The sequence below is a fragment of the Macaca nemestrina genome, chromosome 4, assembly GCF_043159975.1.
Source record: "Macaca nemestrina isolate mMacNem1 chromosome 4, mMacNem.hap1, whole genome shotgun sequence".
Classification (NCBI taxonomy): Eukaryota; Metazoa; Chordata; class Mammalia; order Primates; family Cercopithecidae; genus Macaca; species Macaca nemestrina.
Genome location: NC_092128.1, coordinates 110,158,306 through 110,183,303, shown reverse-complemented (window position 1 = coordinate 110,183,303; position 24,998 = coordinate 110,158,306). Strand labels below are relative to the sequence as shown.

General features: G+C 39.4%; 1 protein-coding gene across 2 annotated transcripts in view; it reads right to left on the bottom strand.

Moving 5' to 3' along the window:
- The window catches only part of LOC105497757 (RAS like proto-oncogene A), an 84,187-nt gene that overhangs the window by 12,771 nt on the left and 46,418 nt on the right, over positions 1-24,998 (bottom strand). For both annotated transcript variants that reach the window (XM_011769083.2, XM_011769084.3), the window contains 2 exons: positions 8,678-8,828; positions 4,560-4,768 (listed from right to left, as the gene is read on the bottom strand). In XM_011769083.2, coding sequence (XP_011767385.1) covers positions 4,560-4,768; positions 8,678-8,791 — 323 coding nt within the window. In that variant the 5' untranslated portion in view covers positions 8,792-8,828. The remainder of the gene's footprint in view (positions 1-4,559; positions 4,769-8,677; positions 8,829-24,998) is intronic.

Here is a 24,998-nt window from a genome sequence, read left to right as displayed (position 1 = left end):
GCCTCAACCTCCCGGAATCAAGCAATTCTCCCACCTCAACTTCCCAAGTAGCACAACTATACCACAGGCACGCACCACCATACCCAGCTAATTTTTTTTTTCTTTTTTCCATAGAGACGGGGTTTCACCGTGTTGTCCAGACTGGTCTTGAACGCCTGAGCTCAAGTGATCTGTCTGCCTCACCCTCCCAAAGTGCTGGGATTACTGCAGTGAGCCACTGCACCTGGCTGCAGGCATTCTATAGTGATGCTTGAGAAATTGGGAAAAACCTTCTTCCCTTATTTTCAGATTATTCTATTCTGTGCTTCTTAGACAATGTTTCCTAAATACCACCACCACACTACTACCACTAACATTTTACTCAGTGTTCACAATGTGCCAAACACCACTTTCAGGACTTTACATATTTTCTCATTTAATCCTTACCTAAACCTATGAAGTTAGTATCATTATTATTCTTGTCCTACAGATGAGGAATCTGATACACAGAGAAATTACGTTAACTTGCTCAGAGTCACACTTAAGTAGAACCAGGTCTGAGAAATCCAACTCCAAAGCACACAATGAACTTGTACATTAGATACCACGAGAATACAAAGGCAGACCTCCTGGATTTTAACTCTATGCTATTCCTGACTGCATGACCTGGGGCAAGCCACTTAACCTCCCTGCATTTCAGCTTCTTCATTTATAAATTTGGATGTCGCTTTTTAAAATAAAGTCAAATTTAAGACATCACTGTTCTCAATCTTATTTTATAGACTCCAAGAAAAAATGCTGGCAATTATAACTGTATGGTGCCGTATCATAAGACATAGCCCTGAGAGCTGTTAAAATGTACATCTTATAATCTATGAAATCCAGTAGTATCTACCTCACAGTGTTGTTTGAGAAACTAGTTTATATATGTGAATGCTTAGAACAGTCTGGCTCCTGGTAAGTGTTGCATGAGTATGAGGTAGTGCTACTACTATTATTACTTCATTCACTTGATTACTCATGATGTAGCAAACATTCGAATACATTCAACACTCAGAGGAAGTTCTTTGGAACTGAACTCTCAGTTCTTCTAACGTGAATAGACTATAGGCTGCACAGACTATGGGTCACAGAGAAAGTAAACGCCATTCTTCACTGATTTGTATTTGTCTTAAACATCCTTTTAGAAAACAAAATGCCAAATAAGCATGGTATCTGGGTGATGCAGGCTAAGATGTACAGCACTACATAGTGCTATGATGCTTCCTACCACTCACATGATTTCTTGCAAAAACTATGTCAACTTTCACCATGATTACTATTAAATATATGCAGTACTTGTGAAGAGGATTTTGGCCAATCACAATCTTTTTCTAGGGCATGCTGTGACTTTCTTAACCAGTTTCCTTTGTGAATGAGGACCTGAATGCTGTTCTTCTTCTTCTTCTTTTTTTTTTTTAATTATACTTTAAGTTCTAGGGTACATGTGCACAACGTGCAGGTTTGTTACATAGGGATACATGTGCCATGTTGGTTTGCTGCACCCATCAACTCATCATTTACATTAGGTACTTCTCCCAATGCTATCCCTCCCGCAGACCCCCACCCCAAGACAGGCCCAAGTGTGTGATGTGTCCCGTCCTGTGTCCAAGTGATCTCATTGTTCAGTTCCCACCTATGAGTGAGAACATGCGGTGTTTGGTTTTCTGTCCTTGTGATAGTTTGCTCAGAATGATGGCTTCCAGCATCATCCATGTCCCTGCAAAGGACATGAACTCATCCTTTTTTATAGCTGCATAGTATTCCATGGTGTATATGTGCCACATTTTCTTAATCCAGTCTATCATTGATGGACATTTGGGTTGGTTCCAAGTCTTTGCTATTGTGAGTAGTGCTGCAATAAACATACATGTGCATGTGTCTTCATAGTAGCATGATTTATAATCCTTTGGGTATATATCCAGCAATGGGATCACTGGGTTAAATGGTATTTCTAGTTCTAGATCCTTGAGGAATCATCACACTGTCTTCCACAATGGTTAAACTAATTTGCACTCCCACCAACAGTGTAAAAGCATCCCTATTTCTCCACATCCTCGCCAGCATCTGTTGTTTCCTGACTTAATGATCGCCACTGAATGAGGTTGTTAACAACAACTAACCTGCCACTCAGTCTCACCACTTGGAAGGTGAGACTGACTCAGGTGTTTTTAACTCTAGCACCTCTGGTTATATGTGTGTATATATAGTCATTAATTTATTTCTTAATAAATACCTACTAAGCTACTCTGAGTCAGGCGCTGCAGGGAAACCAATGCTGAAAAACTATAGTGTGACTGATGCTGGCAGAAACAAGGCTGTAGAAAACCTGGACCTACTGGGTTCTGAGGTAAGAAGATGTTATTTTTTTTCAGAGTTAATAGATTGGTTTTATTAGCAACTTTACTGGATGTCAGAGAAAGGTAATCCTATGGTATAAACTTCATATACATTTTGCTTAATACAATACTCCCTTTAAATACAGTTTTAGAGGCTATTACAGAATTTCAGAATAGGGAAGTACAATCTGGTCCAACTTCATTTTGACATAGGAAAGTAAAAACCAAAAGGTAACGGTTTTTGAATCAAAACAAATGTTTACTAAACATGTACTTACTATAGATCATATGCTAGCAACTATGTCATATATAGGTACTGGGGATACTGAGACAGGCAAGGAATGGGTGTTAAGTGTGATACTGGAGTTGTATCAAGGACATCGCATATATAGACAAGGAAGTAATGGATTTTGTGGATCATAGAGATGACCAGGAAGGTTAAAGGGAGGAGCTGATATTTATGCTACTCTTGTAGTTTAGACCACATGGAGTGCCTACTATAACCATTCAGACCTTTTCAAAAAAGTCTTTCATATTGTTGGTGAGTCAGTAGGGTCATTTTTATTTATGGCAGGGGCACTGGAGGTATGCCATAAGAGTAATGAATCATCCTTATTTTCTGTAATAATAATCGCCCAAGATTCTTGGCATGAAAATACCTTATTCTCCTGAGATACCACTTTGACTTTGGTGACTATGGTGATTAACATTTATTCCATTACTTAGAACACGACTTGCTACATTATAAGCACTCAAATATCTGCTGAATGAATAAGCATTGGCATTTACATAACTTTCAACATGTCTCCCAATTACAAGTTACCAGGGTCTGCCACCCTTTGCATGTCATCATATATGAAATTCCTTCCTCATAGAAACCAACACACTTTATTTTATAAATAAATCTATACTTCAGAGTTTCTCAATTACTTACTTTTTGTACTTTTAGTAAGTGGATTTTCCTATTTAGTAAAAAGAGCCATGAAATGGACATTGCAACTGATTCTTTAAAATGCTTTGCACACAGGCACAGACACAATCTCTCAGTCTCCTGTGGATTAGCAAACTGGTGAGTCACTTCTCTGTGTCTTTAACTTGGACATGTTTACAAAGTATTTACCTATTATTCTCTATTAGAATAAGTTCTTGAGATTTTCAAGTGTGCATAAAAAGGAATGCTTTGTATAAGCCTTGGTTTAGTTTTTTGCTCAACCACCTGAAATGCCCTCTTTCCTTATATGTGAAAATCCTTCTTTTCTTCAAGCTCATCTATTTCATGAAGGTTTCCCAGTTTCTTTCCCCTCCCAGATCCTCTGTACTAACCACTGCCCATGTTTCCTACTTTGTCACTAACTTGCTCTTGGTTAAATGCCTTATATATTCATTTAGGCTGTGTGAATCTTGAAAATAGTGGATACATTACATGCTTCTTTTCTGTCCTCCATAATCAAGTAGACACTTAACACAGAAATAAAAATACGTATCATTTAATTAAAGAACACTTCATTTATGCATGTAGTATTTGCAAGACCACACAAGAACTCTATACCAAATTTCTCTTATAGAGGAGTACCTCTTTCCCCTTCACCAAAACCACCTCCTCTAAAACCAAATGGGTTCCAGATTTTGATTAAACAATAAATATTAAAAATATTATATAACAATCTAGTGTGCCCATCTACAGAGATATTATTTCTATTCAAAAATTCATTCATTCTGAAGGTTCCCATGTAATAAGAAAAACAAACAAACAAAATTAGCCTGTGCTATTAGGGCATCTATATTTTGAGGAGGATGGCAAAGTGTCTGCTGAACATTACATAGGTGCTGAGAAACCGTGACTAACAGAGAAAGCTGTAACACCTGGGTAAGCTCCACTATGTGCTCCAAGTATGAACTATTATGGCAGTAGTAGTTTACACTAAAGAGAAATACTTCAGTAACTCATAGAGACTCTGGGTAAGTGAAGCTGTCACAAGATCAAACTCTAATACAGGTGACACTGGAATAGCTGTAAGACTATGCAAAGTATCCTAACCGTGTGTACATAACACAGTAGAGAGAGTCATATACTAATATCAAAAAGGGAATAAACACAATTAGAGTAAAAGACTAACAAGTTAGAACCTCTAGTTGTCTACTTGTGTGTGGGGAAGAAATTGTTGTATGGTATGTCACAAGCAACATTACTCTAGGACATACCTGAAGTCAGCTGTAGCTGCAAAGGATTCCATTTCTGTAATAGAGAAAACACAGAGGAACCCCTCCCCGCTTCGGAAGTAGTTGTCTCTAATTGCAGCGTAGTCCTCCTGCCCAGCTGTATCTAAGATATCGATCTGTACTTCCTCCCCATCTAGCACTACCTTCTTCCGATAGCTGTCCGCTTTGGTAGGCTCATAGTCCTCCACAAACTAGAAAAGATAAAAACACACCAATTTTTTCATTGTTATTTTTACGTTTCAAAACTGCTTATTTTGAAATAATTATAAATTCATGTGAAGCTGCCAAAATAGTACAAGAAGAGTTCTGTATACCCTTTGCCCAGATTCCTCCATTGGTAAAAACTACATTAATTTTAATTTTAGACAATCTGTAGGTTTCCTCATTTGCAAAAAGAGAGGGCTGAATTATTACCTCTAGGCTTTTTACAGCTTGAAAACAGCTTTTCTTCCTTAAAACACAATACCTGCAAAAACTGTTACACATATATTTTACCAAATTTGTTTTTTTTTTTTTTTTTTTTTTTGAGACGGAGTCTCGCTCTGTCGCCCAGGCTGGAGTGCAGTGGCCGGATCTCAGCTCACTGCAAGCTCCGCCTCCCGGGTTCACGCCATTCTCCGGCCTCAGCCTCCTGAGTAGCTGGGACTACAGGCGCCCGCCACCTCGCCCGGCTAGTTTTTTGTATTTCTTAATAGAGACGGGGTTTCACCGTGTTAGCCAGGATGGTCTCGATCTCCTGACCTCGTGATCCGCCCGTCTCGGCCTCCCAAAGTGCTGGGATTACAGGCTTGAGCCACCGCGCCCGGCCTATTTAACCAAATTTGTAAGAATCTTTTTTCTATGTGACTCTGAATATAAATTTTCATGCTAGAATTGTGGAAATAACTTAAAAGTCAGTATTTTGGTAAGCACTGAAAGTATCATTAAATCCTTTTTTTTTCTAAAATGAGCCAAGTAAATAAAGTGATTTATACTACTCAATAAAAGTCAAACCTTAAACTTTATGAGACTTCTTCCCAAACTTTTGATTTTTTAAATAGTACAATTAAACAACTTTACATTCCCACTCCTATCGGCAGCCCCATAAATCTCACTTTAATATACCCTGATAAACCAGTATGTAGGTAGGCAGGCAGACAGATGATAAGTACATGTGTATGTACGTAGACAAGGCCTTACTATGTTGCCCAGGCTGGTCTTGAATTCCTGGGCTTAAACAGTCCTACTGCCTTGGTCTCCTAAAGTGTTGGGATCACAGGTGTAAGTCACCATGCCTGGCCTATCTTTTGATATCATTGTTAGCACGTGTTCATTTATAGACAGATATTTGTGGGTTTTTTATTAGTTCCTGTAAATATTTTCATTATCTGATATGTTCTTATTTATTTGCTATGACTATATCCTGTCATTAGAATTTAACCCCTCAGAGCAGGGACCTTGCATATGCTACTCATCATTATATCTCTAAAGCCTACAACAGTGCCTGGTATATGGTAGATACTCAATAAATAATTATTTAAAAAATGGACACAGTGTATTTGTAACTGTAAAAGTTAAATAACATTCCACCATATTTACATGCTATTAATGGGCTTAGTCATTCATTAAAAGTTAGGCATGTGGGCTGGGTGTGGTGGCGCATGCCTGTAATGCCAGCAGTCAGGGAGGCTGAGGTGAGTGGATCACTTGAGCCCAGGAGTTCAAGACCAGACTGGGCAACATGGCAAAACCCTGTGATATGGTTTGGCTCTGTGTCCCCACCCAAATCTCATGTTGAACTGTAATTCCCCATGTTGGGGGAGGGACTAGGTGGGAGGTGACTGGATCATGGGGGCAGATTTCCCTCATGCTGTTCTCATGATAGTGAATTCTCATGAGATCTGATGGTTTCTGAAGTGTGCACATCTCTCTCTCTTGCTCTCTCTCTCCACTCCCACCCCCACTCCAACATGTGAGGATGTACTTGCTTTCCCTTCACCCTCTGCCACAATTGTAGGTTTCCTGAAGCCTCCTAGTCATGCTTCCTGTTAAGCCTGCAGAACTGTGAGTCAATTAAACCTCTTTTCTTCATAATTACCCCAGTGTCAGGTAATTCTTTATAGTACTGTGAGAACAGATGGATACACCCCGTCTCTACAAAAATATACAACAATTAGCTGGGCATAGTGGCATATGCCTGTAGTCTCAACTACTTGGAAGGCTGAAATGGGAGGATTGCTTGAGCCTGGGAGGCAGAGGTTGCAGTGAGCTGAGACTGCACCACCACAAGGGCGACAGACATTACCTTAAAAAAAAAAAAAAAAAAAAAGGTTAGGCATGTGAATATTCTTACTTTTGGCTTCCTTATTGTCAAGAGGAGACTGATTTAAGGGTTAGTCTGAGAGAAGATTAGCTCTTAAATAAACAGTATGAAAAACAGAATTGAATGAATACATCAGTAATTTCATTTAAAGTACAACTTCAATCCTCTCTCCATAAACTTTTTTTTAAAAGAGACAGAGGTTTTGCTCTGTTTTCTAGGCTGGAGTACAGTGGCACAGTCATTGCTCACTGTGACCTCCAATGCAAATGATCCTCCTGCCTTAGTCTCCTAAGTAGCTAGGAAAACAGGTGTGCAGCACCATGCCCAATTAATTTTTAAATTTTTTTATAGAGACAGAGTCTCACTTTGTTGCCAGCTGGTTCAAGCTCCTAGGCTCAAGTGATTCTCCTGCCTACGCCTTCCCTAAACTTTTTAATCCGCTCACTAACAAGTGTGGCAACTGATAGATTTAAGGGTTTTATGTATGTATGTAAAAAGAATGGTGGGACACAGGCAATAGAAAAAGACATGGGGGGTTGGGTGCACTGGCTCACACCTGTAATCCCAGCTCTGGGAGTCCAAGGTGGGAGGATCATGCTGGGCAACAGAGCGAGACCCTGGTCTCTATTTAAAAAAAAATAAAAGGTAAAAAAAAGAGATAAAGACATGGGGTGGGAAAAAGTCTGTAGAGGTATTTTTAATCAAAAGACCAGGTTTAATACTTTGTTGCTCATCACAGGTCACTTTTCTTGGGCAAGTTGGGTAACTCTCTGAGGTTCTGTTTTCACATCTGTAAAATGGGGATACCACCATCTCCCACACAAGATTGTTACGAGGACTAAGTTCTCTGCAACCATAAAACCTGGCTTTTATTGGGAGAAAACAGAAGTGAGGATAAATGCTCACATTGGATTACCAACTCTTAAATCATCATTAAGACTTGATAACAGTCCTCCAGGGAAAGACTACATTGCTGTATAGAGGCTACACCTTAACTCAGGGATGATGAAGTCTGATAATGAATACAGGCATACAAATCTGTAACCTGTGTAGTAATTACAAATTTTAGAGACACAGCCTGTTTAATGATGAGGGTAGTGCCATGCCAAACATGCAATAATGACTTTTTCATCAAGTTTATTAAAATATATATATATATTTTTTTGAGACAGAGTCTCGCTCTGTTGCCCAGGTTGGAGTGCAGTGGTGTGATCTCAGCTCACTGCAAGCTCCGCCTCCCGGGTTCATGCCATTCTCCTGCCTCAGCCTCCTGAGCAGCTGAGACTACAGGTGCCTGCCACGGCGCCCGGCTACTTTTTTGTATTTTTAGTAGAGACAGGGTTTCACCGTGTTAGCCTGGACGGTCTCAATCTCCTGACCTTGTGATCCACCCGTCTTGGCCTCCCAAAGTGCTGGGATTACAGGCATGGTCCACCACGCCTGGCCTAAAAGATACTTTATATATGTTAACCTATAAAGTACTATACCCACCACTTCCATTAATTAAAGGTAGGAATCTCCAATAAAATCTAAAAACAAAAAAGCTAAAGTTAGATTACTAAAAAAAGAGGCACTGCTTTTAGTTTAGTTTTGTGTTTAAAGCATGAGGATTTTAAGGACCGTAAGCTCCTGATTTGTAAAATCAAGTCATGTACAGATGGCTCTAAACACAAAAATGAAAAAAAATTATTAATAGTTTCGAGGATTCAAAGAATCCATACAAAATAGCACCAAAACTAAGCTAGGGAAATATTCTCTGAAAGCCTAAACTTTGATCCATTATAAAATTAACACTTACCTCATCGTACATGAACTGTAGAGTCAGAGCTGACTTGCCCACGCCACCACTGCCCACCATGATGACTTTGTGTAAGGCCAAAGAATTCTGACCCTTGGGCTTATTTGCGGCCATCTTGTGTCTCAGTTTTCACCAAAGGATTAAGAAGAATCTACGAAGAAAGAAAGAGTAAGTAATGCTCAGTACATTCTTCTTCAGAATTCCAGTGTAAGAAAGAGATTACGTCCTTAGAGTTCAATATACTACTTTTCAATCTGTAGTGATTTTAAACAGATGGCAAATGAAGTATGCTCACTTAGGGGAAGAACCATTAACCATTTATCAGAGAATACCATGGCAACAAATCAAGCCTATGACTCAAGGGCATTTCTTTTAAAATAGTTGGGTTTCAGTAATGAGCTATGATCACATGTGAAAATTTCCTAGTACAACTGCATGCTGACAATAATGAGGTATCAGCTGCACTGCAGTATGTCCACACAGACATGAAAGCAGGCTACAGGATCTCTGTTTTCACACTAATTTACACTGGCAATAATTAAAGAGATGTTTCTTCCTTTTTTTTTTTTTTCCGAGACGGAGTCTTGCTCTGTCACTCAGGCTAGAGTGCAGTGGCGTGATCTTGGCTTACTGCAGCCTCCACCTCCCAGGTTCAAGCGATTCTCGTGCCTCAGCCTCCTGAGTAGCTGGGACTACAAGCACGCACCACCACGCTTGGCTAGCTTTTGCATTTTTAGTAGAGACAGGGTTTCGCCATGTTGGCCAGGCTGGTCTCAAACTCCTGGCCTCAAATGATCCGCCTGCCTTGGCCTTGCAAAGTGTTGGGATTACAGGCGTGAGCCACCACGCCCTCAACCAAGATGTTTCTCTTGAGTAAGAAACAAGTGACCAAAAAAAAGACTGCTAATGTGTTTACTACATCATGCCTCACATTAAGGACCTCATTGAAATGCTTACTTAATGCTATTTTATAGAAGAAGACACCCCATCCCAAAAACTTGGTGGTAGAATTATAAACAGAATACAACACTGTATACCCCAACTAACAGATTACTGGAACATTTGTTTCTTGGGGTGGATGGCCAATCTAACTTAAATGCTTGGATCTAGCATGCCTTCACTTTTCTCAGAGCATGCACTGTTTAATACATTTTGACATTCAGTGTGGAGAGGCCAGGTTTTTACAGAAGTTGTAGTGGTGATGTGCACTAATGGCATCCAGTTACCTCTGGCCACGCTTACTTAGCCTTAGAAAAAATCCTGTGAGGCCACAACAAACACTCTGAATGTGTGTGGAGATCCAAGCAAGGAGACTTTTTGTTATTAGGGGGTTGCACCCCTTGTCCTCAGCAACTCTTTGACCTGTTTTGGACACAAACAGCTTTCTAAGTTGCAGCTCCCAGAACCATGCCCCCTCCTGTTTACCTTTCTATCTTGGGCCAATACTTCCTAGCTCAGCTGCATCAGACCCACAATGGTCTCCTTCTGTTCTTCACTCTTCTATGCCTCTTGGCCTTTGCCATGCAGCTTCCTCTGTCTGGTATATTCTTATTCTATCTGGCTAACTCCTCTTGGTTTTTGGGTCTTAGCCTTACCTGAAACTCTCAACCTAAATTAGGTTCTTCTCTGCTCTGTGCTCTCAGATAGCATCTGCTACTTTTCCTTCATAACCCTTATCACAAGTTGAAATTGCCTGAATATGTATTAGGTTGGCGTGAATGTAATTGCAGTTTTGACCATTACTTTCAATGGCAAAATCACAATTACTTTTGCACCAACTTAATAGTATAAGTATTTCTCTAGTATACCAGAAACAGTGAGTTCAGGGCCATGTCCATTTTGGTTAATAGTCTGCTTAATGTAACTAATATGGCTGGCAAAATCAGCCACTTAGTGCAAAAGTGTTGAATGAATGAATGAATGAATACACAAATGTTTGCAGTCTGACTTAACCCTGAGGAATACTTTAGGCCAAGCTTGTCCAACCTGTGGCCCATGGGCCACATGCAGCCCTTTGAATGCCCAACACAAATTTGAAAACTTTCTTAAAACATTATGCAACTTTTTTTTTTTTTTTTGCTCATCAGCTATCATTAGTGTATTTGATGTCTGGCCCAAGACAATTCTTCTTCCAATGTGGCCCAGGGAAGCCAAAAGATTGGACCTCTGCTTTTAGGCTGTACTGGTGTAAAGTAGCTCTTCCTACTAGAGGTTCAATCACAAGCAGGGGCCAGGACAATCTGCCATGGGTCTGTGCCTCACATACGGGATGTACAGGGCACCCAAGAGCTGGGCACAGCTTCAGGCCCCAACCATAAATCATTCCCATATGCCTGTTTGCCCAATACAGAAAAGTATTAAGAAAAATCCGCCATAATCCTCTTGTCCATTTAACAATATGAACAGGCTAACATACCTCCTTGGAGACTGCTTTCAATCTACACTTAACATAACTGAGATCATGTATACATAAATGCATTTTTTTCATCCTGTTCTTACCATTGTATCAAAAGCATTTTAGCAGAAGCAGTTTGAACTGTTAAGTGTATGGCAAAAAATTTACACTTACAGGCTAAGAGTTCAATTTAATTCAACAAACACGAATTCAGCCGCTCTTTGACTTGGGTATGGAGAACATGACCATTCAATTGTGAGTGCTTATCACTGCTCAAAAACAATGAAAATTACAGTACACTGCAGGTAACTAAAAGTCTGAAAGATACCAAATCTAAGCCAGTTTATGAAGCATGCTGTTGCTGGTGTTCCTAAACACGTCAGGAAGTCACTTCTTTATTATGATCCTTACTTGCTGGCAGTTATAATCATGTCGCAGCTAATATATCTACTGTTTTATTTTTAAAACAGTTCATATCACATGAGCTCAGGGCATTACCATATCAATTAATACTCTAAGAGCTGTGTGTGTGTATGTGCTCAAAAGAAAACACTTATCAGTCACTACAACTGGGTTAAAACACCTTTCCTTCTAGAACAATTTAAAATACAATCTGTGACTCAGAAAAGGCAGAGATTTCCAAGGACATTTTTCCAAAGTGCAAACATTTCCTAATAACTATGAGCTGCGCACTCCAGACTATTAAGAGGCTATCCAGGAAAAGAAGCTCCTGCCAAGGAAAAACTACTCGACCCCCGTATTAAAAGACTTGGAACTCTACCACTTAATTCCCAAGCCCTAGTCGAGATGTTGTTTCGAATGATAAACAAGCCAAAGACCCTGCCTATGTGGAACTTAAGACAAACACATACACAAATAAGCAAATACCATTAGTGCAAAGTGCAATGAAAAAAAAAAAATAAGGCAGCAATGGGGGGAGGAGCTACTTTAACCAGATGTTCAAGGATGACTCCTCTGAAGAGGTGGCATTTGAGCTGAGACCTGAATGTTTTGAAGAAACCAGTCAGCTCTGAGGGGAGAGTGTTCCAGACACAGGGAATAACAAGTACAAAGAACTCAGAAGGGGGTGGGAGTGGGGAGCCTGTTCTAGGGACCAGGAGAAGGCCAAAGTAGATGAAGCCTAGTGTCAGTCTGTTTCTTGTTGCTATAACAGAATATCTGAGACTGGGTAATTTATTTTTTAAAAAGAAATTTATTTCTTACAGTTCTGAAGGCTGGGAATCCCAAGAGCATGGTGGCAGCATCTACATGGCTTCTGGTGGAAGACATCATATGGCAAATGGGCAAGTTTGCTGCCTCTTATAAAGCCACCAGTCCCATCATGGGGGCCCTACCCTGATAACTTTATTTAATCCTAATTACCTCCCATAGCCTCACTGCCAATCAACATATGAATTTGGGAATTAAATTTCCAACACATGGCCAGGTGCAGTGGCTCATGCCTATAATCCCAGCCCTGTAGGAGGCTAAGGCGGGTGCATCAGTTGAGGTCAGGAGACCAGCCGGCAACACGGTGAAACCCCATCTCTACTAAAAATACAAAAAAAGTAGTGGGGCATGGTGGCAGGCGCCTGTAATCCTAGCTACACGGGAGGCTGAGGCAGGAGAATCGCTTGAACCCAGGAGATGGAGGTTGCAGTGAGCCAAGACCGTGCCACTGCACTCCAGCCTGGGCAACAGAGTGAGACTGTCTCAGAAAGAAAAAAAAAATTTCCAACACATGAAATTTGCAGGACACATTTAAACCACAGCATTTAGTGAATGACTGGAGAGTAAGAGGAGCTAAAATTGACAGGTAGGCAGAGGGCGAATCACAAAAAACCTTGAAGGCCCCGGAAGTGTTTGGATTTTACTAGAACTGCAACGGGAAGCCTCTGGAGTTTTTAAGAAGGATAGTGGCAAAATTTGGGTTTTTAAAAAGATTACCCTGGTTGGTGTGTAGAGAATGGACAGTGAAGTGGCAAGAGTTGAAAGTATAGGAGGCTATACCATTAATCTACGCAAGAGAGGATAGAGGCTTGGGGTACAGCAGCAGCAGCAGCAGTAACCGTATTACTAGTTCCCGTATAACTACTAATACCAACTACACTGGGGACAACGAACATTTACTGACCGCTCACTAAGTGTGAGGCACTGTTCTGAGCACTCTGCACATACTAATTCAGCTGAGTACTACATTTCAGATATTTACAATCCTAGGTGGTATGTACTATTTTAACTTCATTTAACAGATGAGGAATCTGGGTCACAGATGTCGACTTGCTCAAGACTAAGCCAGAATTCAGACTGAGGCAACCTGGCTCTCCTAACCACTATGTTATTTGGGATACACTTTGAAGAAACAGTTGATAGGACTTCCTGATAGATTGGATGGGAGAAAACAAGACTAACCTTTAAGTTTTTGTCCCAAATATCTGAATGTTAGGCACCTCTATCTAAGATGGAGAAGGACCAAGAAGGAATAGGTCTGGGAAAGAAATCCCAAGCTCTGCTTGCACATTAGACATTTCAACTAGAGTTGAACAAGAAAAACTGAATGTTTTAGTCTGGAGTTCAGGGATGAGGGTAGAGATGGAAAAAAAAATCGCATGTCAGTTTACAGATGATATTTAAAGTCACAAGACTGGAATGAGCTTTCTTAGGGACAAGAGGAAGATAGATATGAGAAAGCGGCAAAGGAAAGAGCCCTGAAACAACTCAACAGGCTAGGCCAGCAGGAGATCTAGTGATCGCACAGTCACTGAGGCTGGCTGACTTAAATCCTGCTGACAGACTGAGGTGAGATATGAGGAGAGACAAAAAGAGAGCTAATTCTGTGCAAGATGGAGGTTGTTGGTAATTTTGGGAAGAGTCATTTCACCAGTTGAGGTAAGAATGGGGTGGACAGTGCATGCCTGTAATCCCAGCTACTTGGGAGACTGAGGCATGAGAATCGCTTGAACCCGGGAGTTGGAGGCTGCAGTGAGCCAAGATCCAAGATTGCACTACTGCACGCCAGCCTGAGCTAGACAGACTCCGTCTGAAAAAAAAAAAAAAAAAAAAAAAAGGAATAGGGTGGGTTTGGGTTGAAGAGAAACAGAAGGTAGAGAATTGGATTTTTACTCTCAAGATGAATGGAGAAATGCAATCATAAGGGGAAGGTGTTGTTAGGAAAAGGGCTTTTTGTTTGGCTGCTTTTTAAATATTATTAAGGGATGTGTGCATGACAATCATCCAAGACAGGCATAAATTAATGATCTAGAAGGCAGGGTGAACTCTAGGAGCAAAGTTCTGGAGTGAACCAGAAGAATTAGGACCTGGAACATAACAGGAGCAGGGACATCTCTTCCTTCGTAATGGGAGGTGAGGCAATGCAAAGAATAGGGCATAGGTGCCGGCTGTAGGTAGATATATTTGACTGTATCTGTATTTCTTCAATGAAATACAACCACAGATAATTTTGTGAGGGAGTCAGAATTCAAAAGCAAGCCTGTCTAGATAGATCAATAGAACAGAATATACACACTAGATTCAAATACATACTGTAGTGTAGTGTGTAATAAACGGTGGCACTTCAAATGGGGGTGGGGGAAGACGGAGAACAATTCAACAGGTAGTGTTTGGACAACTGTTGAGCCAACTGGAAAAAAATAAAAGTTGGATCTATTCTCCTGATACTAATATAAAGCCTAAGAGGATCAAAGATTTAAGTGACAAAATGAAATCACAAAGGCACAAGAAAAAAAACATGAAAGAATTGAATTGTTTGATAATCTTTTTTTTTTTATCTTTTTTTTTTGAGACAGAGTTTCACTCTTGTTTCCCAGGCTGGAGTGCAACCCCTGGTTCGAGCAATTCTCCTGCCTCAGCCTCCCGAGTAGCTGGGACTACAGGTGCACGCCACCACATCCAGCTACTTTTGTATTTTTAGTAGAGATGGGGTTTCTCCATGTTTGTCAGGCTGGTCTTAAACTCCCGACCTCAGGTGATCCGCCCGCCTTGGCCTCCCAGTGTTGGGACTACAGGCATGAGTCACAGTGCCCGGCCTGTTTCATAACCTTAAGTGGGGAAGGTCTAAAGTATTACATAAAACCCAAGTCATAAGTTTGAAAAATTTTACTACTGAAAAAATTTCTGGCCAGGTGCGGTGGCTCACGCCTGTAATCCCAGCACTTTGGGAGGCCGAGGTGGGTGATCATGAGGTTGAGTTCGAGACCAGCCTTGCCAACACAGTGAAACCCCATCTCTACTAAAAATATAAAAATTAGCCAGGCATGGTGGTGCACGGCTGTAGTCCCAGATACTCAGGAGGCTGAGGCAGGAAACTCGCTTAAAACTGGGAGGCAGAGGTTGCAGTGAGCCGAGACTGTACCACTGCACTCCAGCCTGGGCAACAGAGGGAGAGTCCATCTAAAAAAAAAATTCTGCATGGCAAAATCTTCTGAAAGCGAAGTAAAAAGATAAAACTGTGGAAAACATCTGCAATTCATTTTACAGATAAGAGATGATTTCTCTATATAAAAAGCTATACCCCACTTCTCACTACTGCACTTGACTAGTCTTTAAAGAAGTTACCATAAATAAAATAAAAAACTGTAGGAAATTGGGCAAAAAATATGAGTAGTCACAGAAAAGGATATACAAATGACTCTAAGTATACTTGACCTCACTGATAAATAATACAAATAAAACTATATTGGGATAATGTTTTATCCATCAAATTAATAACTATATGTTTGCAAGGGCTAGCAAACCACAGCCCCCCTTGAATTGTTTTCATACAGCCTGTAAGTTAAGAATGGTTTTTATGTTTTTGAAGGGTTGTAATTAAAATCAAACCAAACCAAGAAGAATATGCAACAGAGAATGTGGCTTGCAAGCCTAAAATATTTTCTGTCGGCCCTTTACAGAAAATTTTTATCTATCCCTGGTGTAGAGAAATAGGCATATTCAATGATTGCTGGTGGAACTGTAAATCTGATACACGGAATAATATGCAACCACAAAAAATGAGGAAGCTCTTTATGCACTGAAATAGAAGGAACTCCAACGCAGAGTTAAAATGGAAAAAAAAAAAAAAAAAAAAGATGCAGAACAACACATCCCGTATGCTATACATTGCCTAAAAACATTAAAACAAAAAAGGAACATTCAGGATTTGACTGTTCATATATTTGGAAGGACTTTTTTTTTAAACGGTAACACAAGTTTGTCTGTGAAAACGGAAACTAAGTCACCACAGAGGTGAGAGAGTACACCATTTTGTACATTTGATTTTCATATCATGTAAATGTATAACTTATTTAAAAAATATAATTAAAACTAGTCATAAATCAACGAAGTCCAGTTATTTATTGTACTCGGCAAAACTGCAATTAACTATGTTCTTGGTACCTTATATAAACTAGAAATTAGAGATGTGAGCTTGAATTTTAATTAAAATATAACTTACCCACATGTACACAGCTTTGTATTTTTCCCCTTCAAATGAGCAGGGATTCTTGAATTTCAAATTGTGTGACTTTTTTGGATCCTCAATTATTTTCTGACTCTCACTGTTCAACTTTTTAAAGTGATGTCCTAGAATAATACTATAGAACCTATTTGGGGTGATGGGTGGGCTTCAAGTTTTCAAGTTCACTGTTTTTCTCTGCTTCATCCAGAAAGAAGACACCTACACCATGTTCATACGAGCTACTTAAGTTACTTCCTTTCTTCTTTCCTCCATTTTTCCTTCTCTCCAAAAATACACCCAGGGCCTACCTTATTACATAAGGCACTGTGCTAAGTGCTGGAGCTATGGAATCTTGCCCTTGTATGTTTAGTTAACAGGTCCCACAATGTATTAGTTTCCTGTTGCTGCTGCAGCAAATTACCACAAAATTAGTGGCCTAAAACAACACACATTTATTCTGTTACAGTACTGGACGCCAGAAGCCCAAAAAGAATCTTAAAGGGCTAAAAAGAAGATGTCAAGTTGGTTCCTTGAGGGGGCTTCATGGGAGAATGTGCTCCTTGCCACTTTCGCTTCTATAGCCTGGGGCAATTCCTTGGCCCCTGGCCGCCATCACAGAAGCACTGCTCTGCTTCTGTGGTCACACTGCCTTCTCCTCTACTTTAGTCAAACTCAAACCTCCCTTTAATTCCTTTTTATAAGACACTTGTGATTCATTTGGCCCACCCAGATGATCCAGAATAATCTCCTCACCTCAAAATCCTTAATTATGCTGGCAAAATTCCTTTTTGCCACATAGGGCAACATTCACGGGTTCTAGGAGTTAGGACATGGATATTTTGTGGGGCCATTACTCAGCCTACTGCTTACCACACACAGGAAAGTGGGTCAAGGAGCTTCGGACCACAAACCTTCAATCCAGACTCTAAACTCTCTATTTTAAACTTTAAAAATTTTTCTAAAAAACAATCAACTCGGGTTTTTCAATACTTACTAAGGAATACTCTACCAAGTAAGGTGTCAAATACCCTATGCCTGCCAAAACAAAAACCCCAGTGATCTTTGTATGCCCAGAATTCATTATTATCTTCTTTAGACTTTCGATAGAGAAGCTCATTACAGGATAAGCATAGCTAATCCAAAAATCCAGAATGTGAAATGCTCCCAAATTCAACACTTTTTTAGTGATGACATGGCCCTTGAAGGAAACGCTCATAGGAGCATTTGGGATTTTTGGATTAGGGATGCTGAACCGGTTAAGTATAATGCAGATATTCTAAAAGCTGAAGAAAATCCAAAATCCCAAACACTTTTGATCCCAAGCGTTTCGGATCAAGGATACACAACCTGTTTTAGGCTTCAGTCTAATAATAATATTGGCTGGTAAAAGTTGTGAGAGTCCTTTTTAATAAAGAGATTCAAGGAAGCATTTCCCTTGCCTCTGATCTGAATGGTGCATTAAAGACTTATGATTGGCCGGGCGCAGTGGCTCACGCCTGTAATCCCAGTACTTTGGGAGGCCGAAATGGGTGGATCACAAGGTCAGGAGATCAAGACAATCCTGGCTAACACGGTGAAACCCCGTCTCTACTAAAAATACAAAAAATTAACCAGGCGTAGTGGCGGGTGCCTGTAGTCCCAGCTACTAGGGAGGCTGAGGCAGGAGAATGGCGTGAACCCGGAAGGCGGAGCTTGCAATGAGCCGAGATCAGGCCACTGTACTTCAGCCTGGGCGACAGAGCGAGACTGTCTCAAAAACAAACAAAACAAAACAAACAAAGACTTATGATCATTAAAGTTCTGCCCCTATCAAATCATTACAAATCACAAGGAGGTACAGGCCATATTAGTGAATGGAAAGTATTTCATATAAACAACTCACACATGATACTCCCTATCTGCATTAAGAATGTTTGCTCAATTAAAAAAACACAGGTAATATAAAATGAACAATTTCAGAAGAGGTAGAATATACATGACCAAGAAAAGGAGATACATAGTTTTTTTTTTTTGGTAATTTCCTGGACATGGTCTCAATCTGTTGCCCAGGCTAGGGTGCAATGGTACCATCACAGCTCACTGCAGCCTTGACCTGCAGGGCTTCAATGATCCTCCCATCTCAGCCACCTGAGTAACTAGAACTACAGGCACGCGCTACCGCCACCACTCTCAGCTAATTTTAAAAATATTTTGTAGAGACAGGGTCTGTGTTACCCAGGCTGGTCTTGAACGCCTAGGCCTCCGTGTTAGGATTACCGGCTGAGCCACTGTGCCAGGCCCACAAGTACATTTTCCTAACTGACAGAAGAACAAGTGTCATCAATACAGGTTGAGCATCTCTAACCTGAAGATCGGACATGCTCCAAAATCTGAAACTTTCTGAGCATTGACAAGATGCCACAAGTAGAATATTCCACACCTGACCTCATGTGACCTCATGTGGGTTGCAGTCAAAACACAAGTGCACAATACAGTTTATTCAGCATCCCCAAGACCCTCCTAGCCCTGTTCGGCCCCAGTGTATCTTTTCTGCACATGCCCAGATTCTCTCATGCAAGCATTCCCACAAAGGGTAGCAAAATGGTTCCATGTATACAAACTTTGTTTCACAAACATAATTATTAAAAATTGGCTCATGCCTGTAATCACAGCACTTTGGGAGACCAAGGCAGCCAGAGCACCTGAGGTAAGGAGTTCGAGACCAGCCTGGCCAAAATGGTTAAACCCCGTTTCTACTGAAAATACAACAAAATCAGTGGGGCGTGGTAGTGTGCACCTGTAATCCCAGCTATGCAGGTGACTGAGGCAGGAGAATCGCTTGAACCCAGGAGGTGGAGGTTGCAGTGAGCTGAGATCATACCACTGTACTCCAGCCTGGGCAACAGAGGGAGACTTTTACTCAAAAAAAAAAATTGTATAAAATTACCTTCAGGCTGCTATATGTATAAAGTGTATATACATAAACGCATTTCATGTTTAGACTTGGGTCCCATCCCCAAGATATCTCAATATGCATTTGCAAATATTCCAAAATCCAAAAAAATCTTGCAACACTTCTGGTCCCAAGCATTTAGGATAAAGGATACTCAATCTGTACTATTTAACGTCTCAGAGCACAGGGAAAGCTTCCAAATTCTTTTTAGCAAGCTAGCCTAACAGTGATGCAAAGTACTGACAAAAATAGAATAAAGACAAAATAGAATGATTGGACTATCACATGAATATGGGGCAAAAAATTCTAAGTAAAAAATGTTAACAGATAGAATCTGGCACATTAAAAGAATAAACCAAAGTGACCAGGTGTGATTCAAACCAGATACAAGAATGGCTTAGAATTTTAGGAAGTAATAATTTCTGATATTAATAGGTGAAAAAAAAATCATGAGTATCTCTACAGGTTCTAGAATATTTGATAAAATTGCTCATAAAAAAAGTAGAAATAGATTAGTGTTCACTCAATCGCACAGGAACTGATGGTCTTAAAACCCAAATCAGGCCCAGTGCAGCAGCTCTAACCTGTAATCCCAGTGCTTTAGGAGGCTACGGTAGGAGGATGGCTTGAGCCCATGAGTTTGAGGTTACAGTGAGATATGATTTTGTCACTGCATTACAGCCTGGGCTACATAGTGAGACACCTTCTTTTTTTTTTTTTTGCAATGTATGCCTGTAGTTCCAGGTAATTACTTCCAGGCTAATTTTCTTTGTTGTTGAATTTTCAGTAGAGACGAGGTCTCACTATGTTGCCTGGGCTGGTCTTGAACTGCTGAGCTCAAGCAATCCACCTGCCTCGGCCTCCCAAAGTGCTGGGATTACAGGTTTGAGCCACTGGGTCTGGCCAACCCTCTTAAGGGAGACCCTGTCTCTTACAAATCATTTTTAATGACAAAATAAAAGCACTTCCATTAACATCATGAGTAAGATAAGGGTGCTGCTAGCATCACTCTTACTTGGCACTGTTCTGGAAGTGGTACCATATTAGAAAAGGAAAGAAAGAGGCATATGATCATTATTAACTGATAATATGATTTCATACCTAGAAAGACCAAAGGAATCAACTGCAAAATTACTACAAATAAGAGATTTCAAAGGGTAAATGGTTATATAAGCAATATAACATATACAATTAAATTTCTTCTCAAATAACAGAATATATAATGAAAGACCCAATTTACAACCTCACTCACAAAGAGTATATAAGAATAAAACTACCACTATCTGTGTAAGATATACATGAAGACAGTTTAATAATAATACTTAAGTAACATAAAGGATGACTTGAATAAATAAAGACAACCTGTTCTTGGGACATAAAGAGTGTACTTTGGTAAAGGTACAAAACCCTGACAGTAAAAAAAAGACTATTAATTATGAAAATTAAAAATATCTTCATGATTAGAAAAAACGTACTACATCAAAACACAAAATACCTGACTCAGAAGTCATCTGACCTGTCTCCTAAAGTTTTCTTCACCATAAAATTTGTGAAGATAATTTCTCTCTCTCTCTCTGTCTCTTTCTCTCTCTGTCTCTCTCTCTTTTTTTTTTTTTTTTGAGACAGAGTCTTGCTCTGTTGCCCAGGCTGGAGTGCAGTGGTGCGATCTCGGCTCACTGCAGCCTCTGTCTCTCAAGCTTAAGCAATCCTCCCACCTTGGCCTCCTGAGTAGCTGGCATGCACCACCACACTCAGCTAATTTTTGTATTTTTAGTAGAGAAAGGGTATTGCCGTATGTTGAAAACTGACTTGAACTTTTTCAGGGAAGGTTGATTTACATACAATAAAATTCACCCTGTTAAGCGTATAGTTCAATGAGTTCTGATAAATGTATACAGTCATGTAACTACCATCACAATCAAGGTACAAAACATTTCCATTACCCTAAAAAGTTTCCTCTTGCCCCTTTGCAGATAATCTTCTCCATCACCCTGGCAGCCACTGACAGGATTTCAAGCCTTACTGTTCTGCCTTTTGGATCACAATGTATATAGCTTTTTATGCCTGGCTTCTTTTAGACAAGGCTTTTGAGACACACAAATATTGTTGCACATATCAGTGCATGCACCTTTTTTTTTTTTTTTTTTTTAAACGACTGAATAGTATTCCATTGTCTGGATGTATCATGATTCATTTATGTTGTTTCCATTTTTAAAAATTTTATAAGTAGAGCTGTCATGAACTTTTGTGTACAGGTCTATACATTTTCATTATTCTTGGGTAAACAACAGGTGCAGAACTGGTAGGTTGTATGGTGTGTGTTTAAATGTTTTCCAAAGTGGCTGTACCTTTTTGCATTTCCACTAACAACATATGAGATTTCCAGTTGCTTTCACATCCTAGTACTGTCCCAGGCTTTTAATTTTAGGCAGTCTAGTGAATGTGTAGTGATATTTCATTATAGTTTTAATTTGCATTTTCCTAATAACTAATCATGTTGAGCTCTTTTCATGTAGTTACTTGCCATCCGTATGACTCTGGTGTTCAAACCTTTTGTCCATTAAAAATTAAAAATTGTCTTTTAAGTGAGTTTTAAGAGTTATTTATATATTCTGAATTAAATCCTTTCCAGAGATGTATTTTGAAAATATTTTCTTCCAGTTTATGGCTTATCTTTTCATTTATATTTTTTGATGGGTATTTTTCTTTATGCTTTTGGTGTCTCAAAAATGTTTGACAAATTTTAAGTTGCAAAGTAACTACGTTTTGCATATTTATAAATAAAGCCTTATTATTTAGTTAATAATTTATTATAAAGAGATGGAAGGAAGTCTAGTCAAAAAAATGACATTAGTTATAACTGACACCCTAAACAGTTAAACCCTCCATTTAAAATATGCAATCAACCTCCCTAGGAACAACATTCAAAGAAAATCCCTGAGGCATTTTTCTACTATTGAAACATAACAAACTCAATATTTTCACGTTACTCTAACTGTGCTGAATAAGGAGAACACAAAATAATAAAGACTGAACTAAGAAAAGTAATATTCTGTTTTAAGGGTACAGTAGTTGATGGCTTAAAGATGGTTTAACATTTTTGCCTTGTCTGCAAAATAAAATTTATTTATAAGACTTGCCAGACATGTTGTCAGACATCAAAGCATAGAATCTTAACATTAACATCATGAAGGGTCAAGTTTTATCTTCCTGGGTTTCAGCTTATTTGTAACACTAAGGTTGACATTAATAAAACAACATATGTAAGATATCTAATATGCATAAATACGTATTCAATAAAGGGTAACAAATATTCAGGCATCTTTTTAGAAGACCACAACTTTATATGCCACATATACTCAGTCCGCAGTCAGTGCAAAATCATTACCAGCAGCACAAAGGTAAAGCACTTACCACAGTTAAAACTTACAAAAAATTTCTAACACACATGAGAAAGTGATGGATGAGACTTGAGACAAAGCATTAGCAAATCAAGTGAACCTTGGGGTGACAGTAAGAAAGCAAGCTATAAAAAGTAAAAGGGCCAAAGAGGGACTTTATAAACCAAGTCTTTAGATTTTTATCCTCAGAGCAATGGAGAACCACCAGGAGTTTTAAAAAATGAGACACTGGGACTCAGAAGGCAGGAAGAACAGGTGGAAGGCTACAAGTCAATGATGACTTGAGTTAGGACTAAGGAGGTGGGATGGATGGATCTAAAAGATATTTAGAAAAAAAGAGTCAAATGAACTAGATTAGACGTGAGTGGTAAAGGAAATTGAGAATTTAAGCCAAAATAACAAACTTCCTAGCTTCAGTGACTATGGTCAGGAAAACAAGGGGAACAAGCAGCTTCTGTGGGACCAGGTGGGAGTAGGAGGAGAGAGAAGAGTTAGTGCAAGGAAATGATGGAAATCAATATTGATCTATTAAAAGATCAAAATATTTAATAAGAAAAATCTGAGAGTAGCCTAAGAATAAGCAGTTTTCTTGCCCCAGCCCCAGTGGTTTTGCTACGAGACTATGACCTGAATGTTTTCAGCAATACTGAGAAATAAGTAACAGAGTAGAACCTGAAAGGCGAAAAAGGAAATAAAAGACTCATAAACTGCTATTTATATTTTAATATTTGTTTTTAAACCCCTGTGTTTTCAAAATAAGATTATGTAGTTTAGAAAACAATAATTAATTGCAAAGATATATGTGTGCTTCCATATTCCTATGCTAATTCTGGAAGAATACATCACCTTCTGAATTTTGATCCATGTGAATGTATTACATATTTGGAAATTAAATACATAGATGTTTTTATTTACTGAATTTAACAGCCTACAAAATTGAATAAAGAAATAATGTTCAGCTGAGCATGGTGGTACACACCTGTAATCCCAGCATTTTGGGAGGCTGAGGTGGGAGGATCGCTTGAGACCAGGAGTTTTGAGACCAGCCTAGGCAACACAGTGAGACTTTGTCTCTACAAAAAATAATAAAAATTAGCTGGATGTGGTGGCACATGCCTGTAGTCCTAGCTACAGGACTGCAGTCCTAGCTACTCAGGAGGCTGAGGTGGGAGGATCACTTAAGCTGAGGAATTCAAGGCTGCAGTGAGCTAAGATTGCACAACTGGGCAAGACAGCAAGACCCTGTCTCTACAAAATAATAATAATGCAGGCTTAGACGCTTAATAGATCTAATTTTTAAAAGTATAATTTATGTAATTTATACCTGCTTTAGGTTCTATGTATGAGCTACTACAAATTAAGCATATATATAGCCTGGTAGTTTTGAGTTTCTCTTATTGATTTACTTATGAACTTGATATTGTCTATGAGACCTTTGTTAATTTTAAAAAATGCAGCCAGAAAAAATAACGGAATTAACCATGCCTGAATGATCCAGTTTAAAAATGAGTAGGGCACTTGCTTAACTGATTAACACTTACATCAAACCATGTATTAGAATAGTGACAGAAAGTTTACTAGCAGGCTTTTTTTTTTTCTTTTTGTTAAGAGACAGAATCTCGGTCTGTCACCCAGGCTGGAGTGCAGTGGTGCTATCATACCTTACTACAGCCCTGAACTCCCGGGCTCAAGTAATCCTCCTGAGTAGTTAGTTGGGACTACAGGCATGTCTGGTTAATTTTTTCTATTTTCTTTGTACAGACAGGGTCTCACTATATTGCCCAGGCTGGTCCTGAACTCCTGGCCTCAAGTGAACTTCTCACCTTGGCTTCCCAAAGTGCTGATATTACAGGCATAAGCCACCGTGCCTGGGCCCACAAATGAAATATTTTAAAAGAAAAATCTAAGCATAGCCTCTGGTTTACATGAAGACATCTGTTAAATCCTACTATCTTTAATACACATTTCATCAGTAAGTTGGCTCTCTCTTTGTATTGCTGCTTCTCTGATCTTTTGGTATTATTCTGGATTTCCTTTTCCTTTTTCCTATGCCTATATTCTGCACCAACATACATTTATTGAGTCAGGTACTATGCTAGGCATTGGGAGAGGGTGGGGGATAGGTTCATAGATGAGCA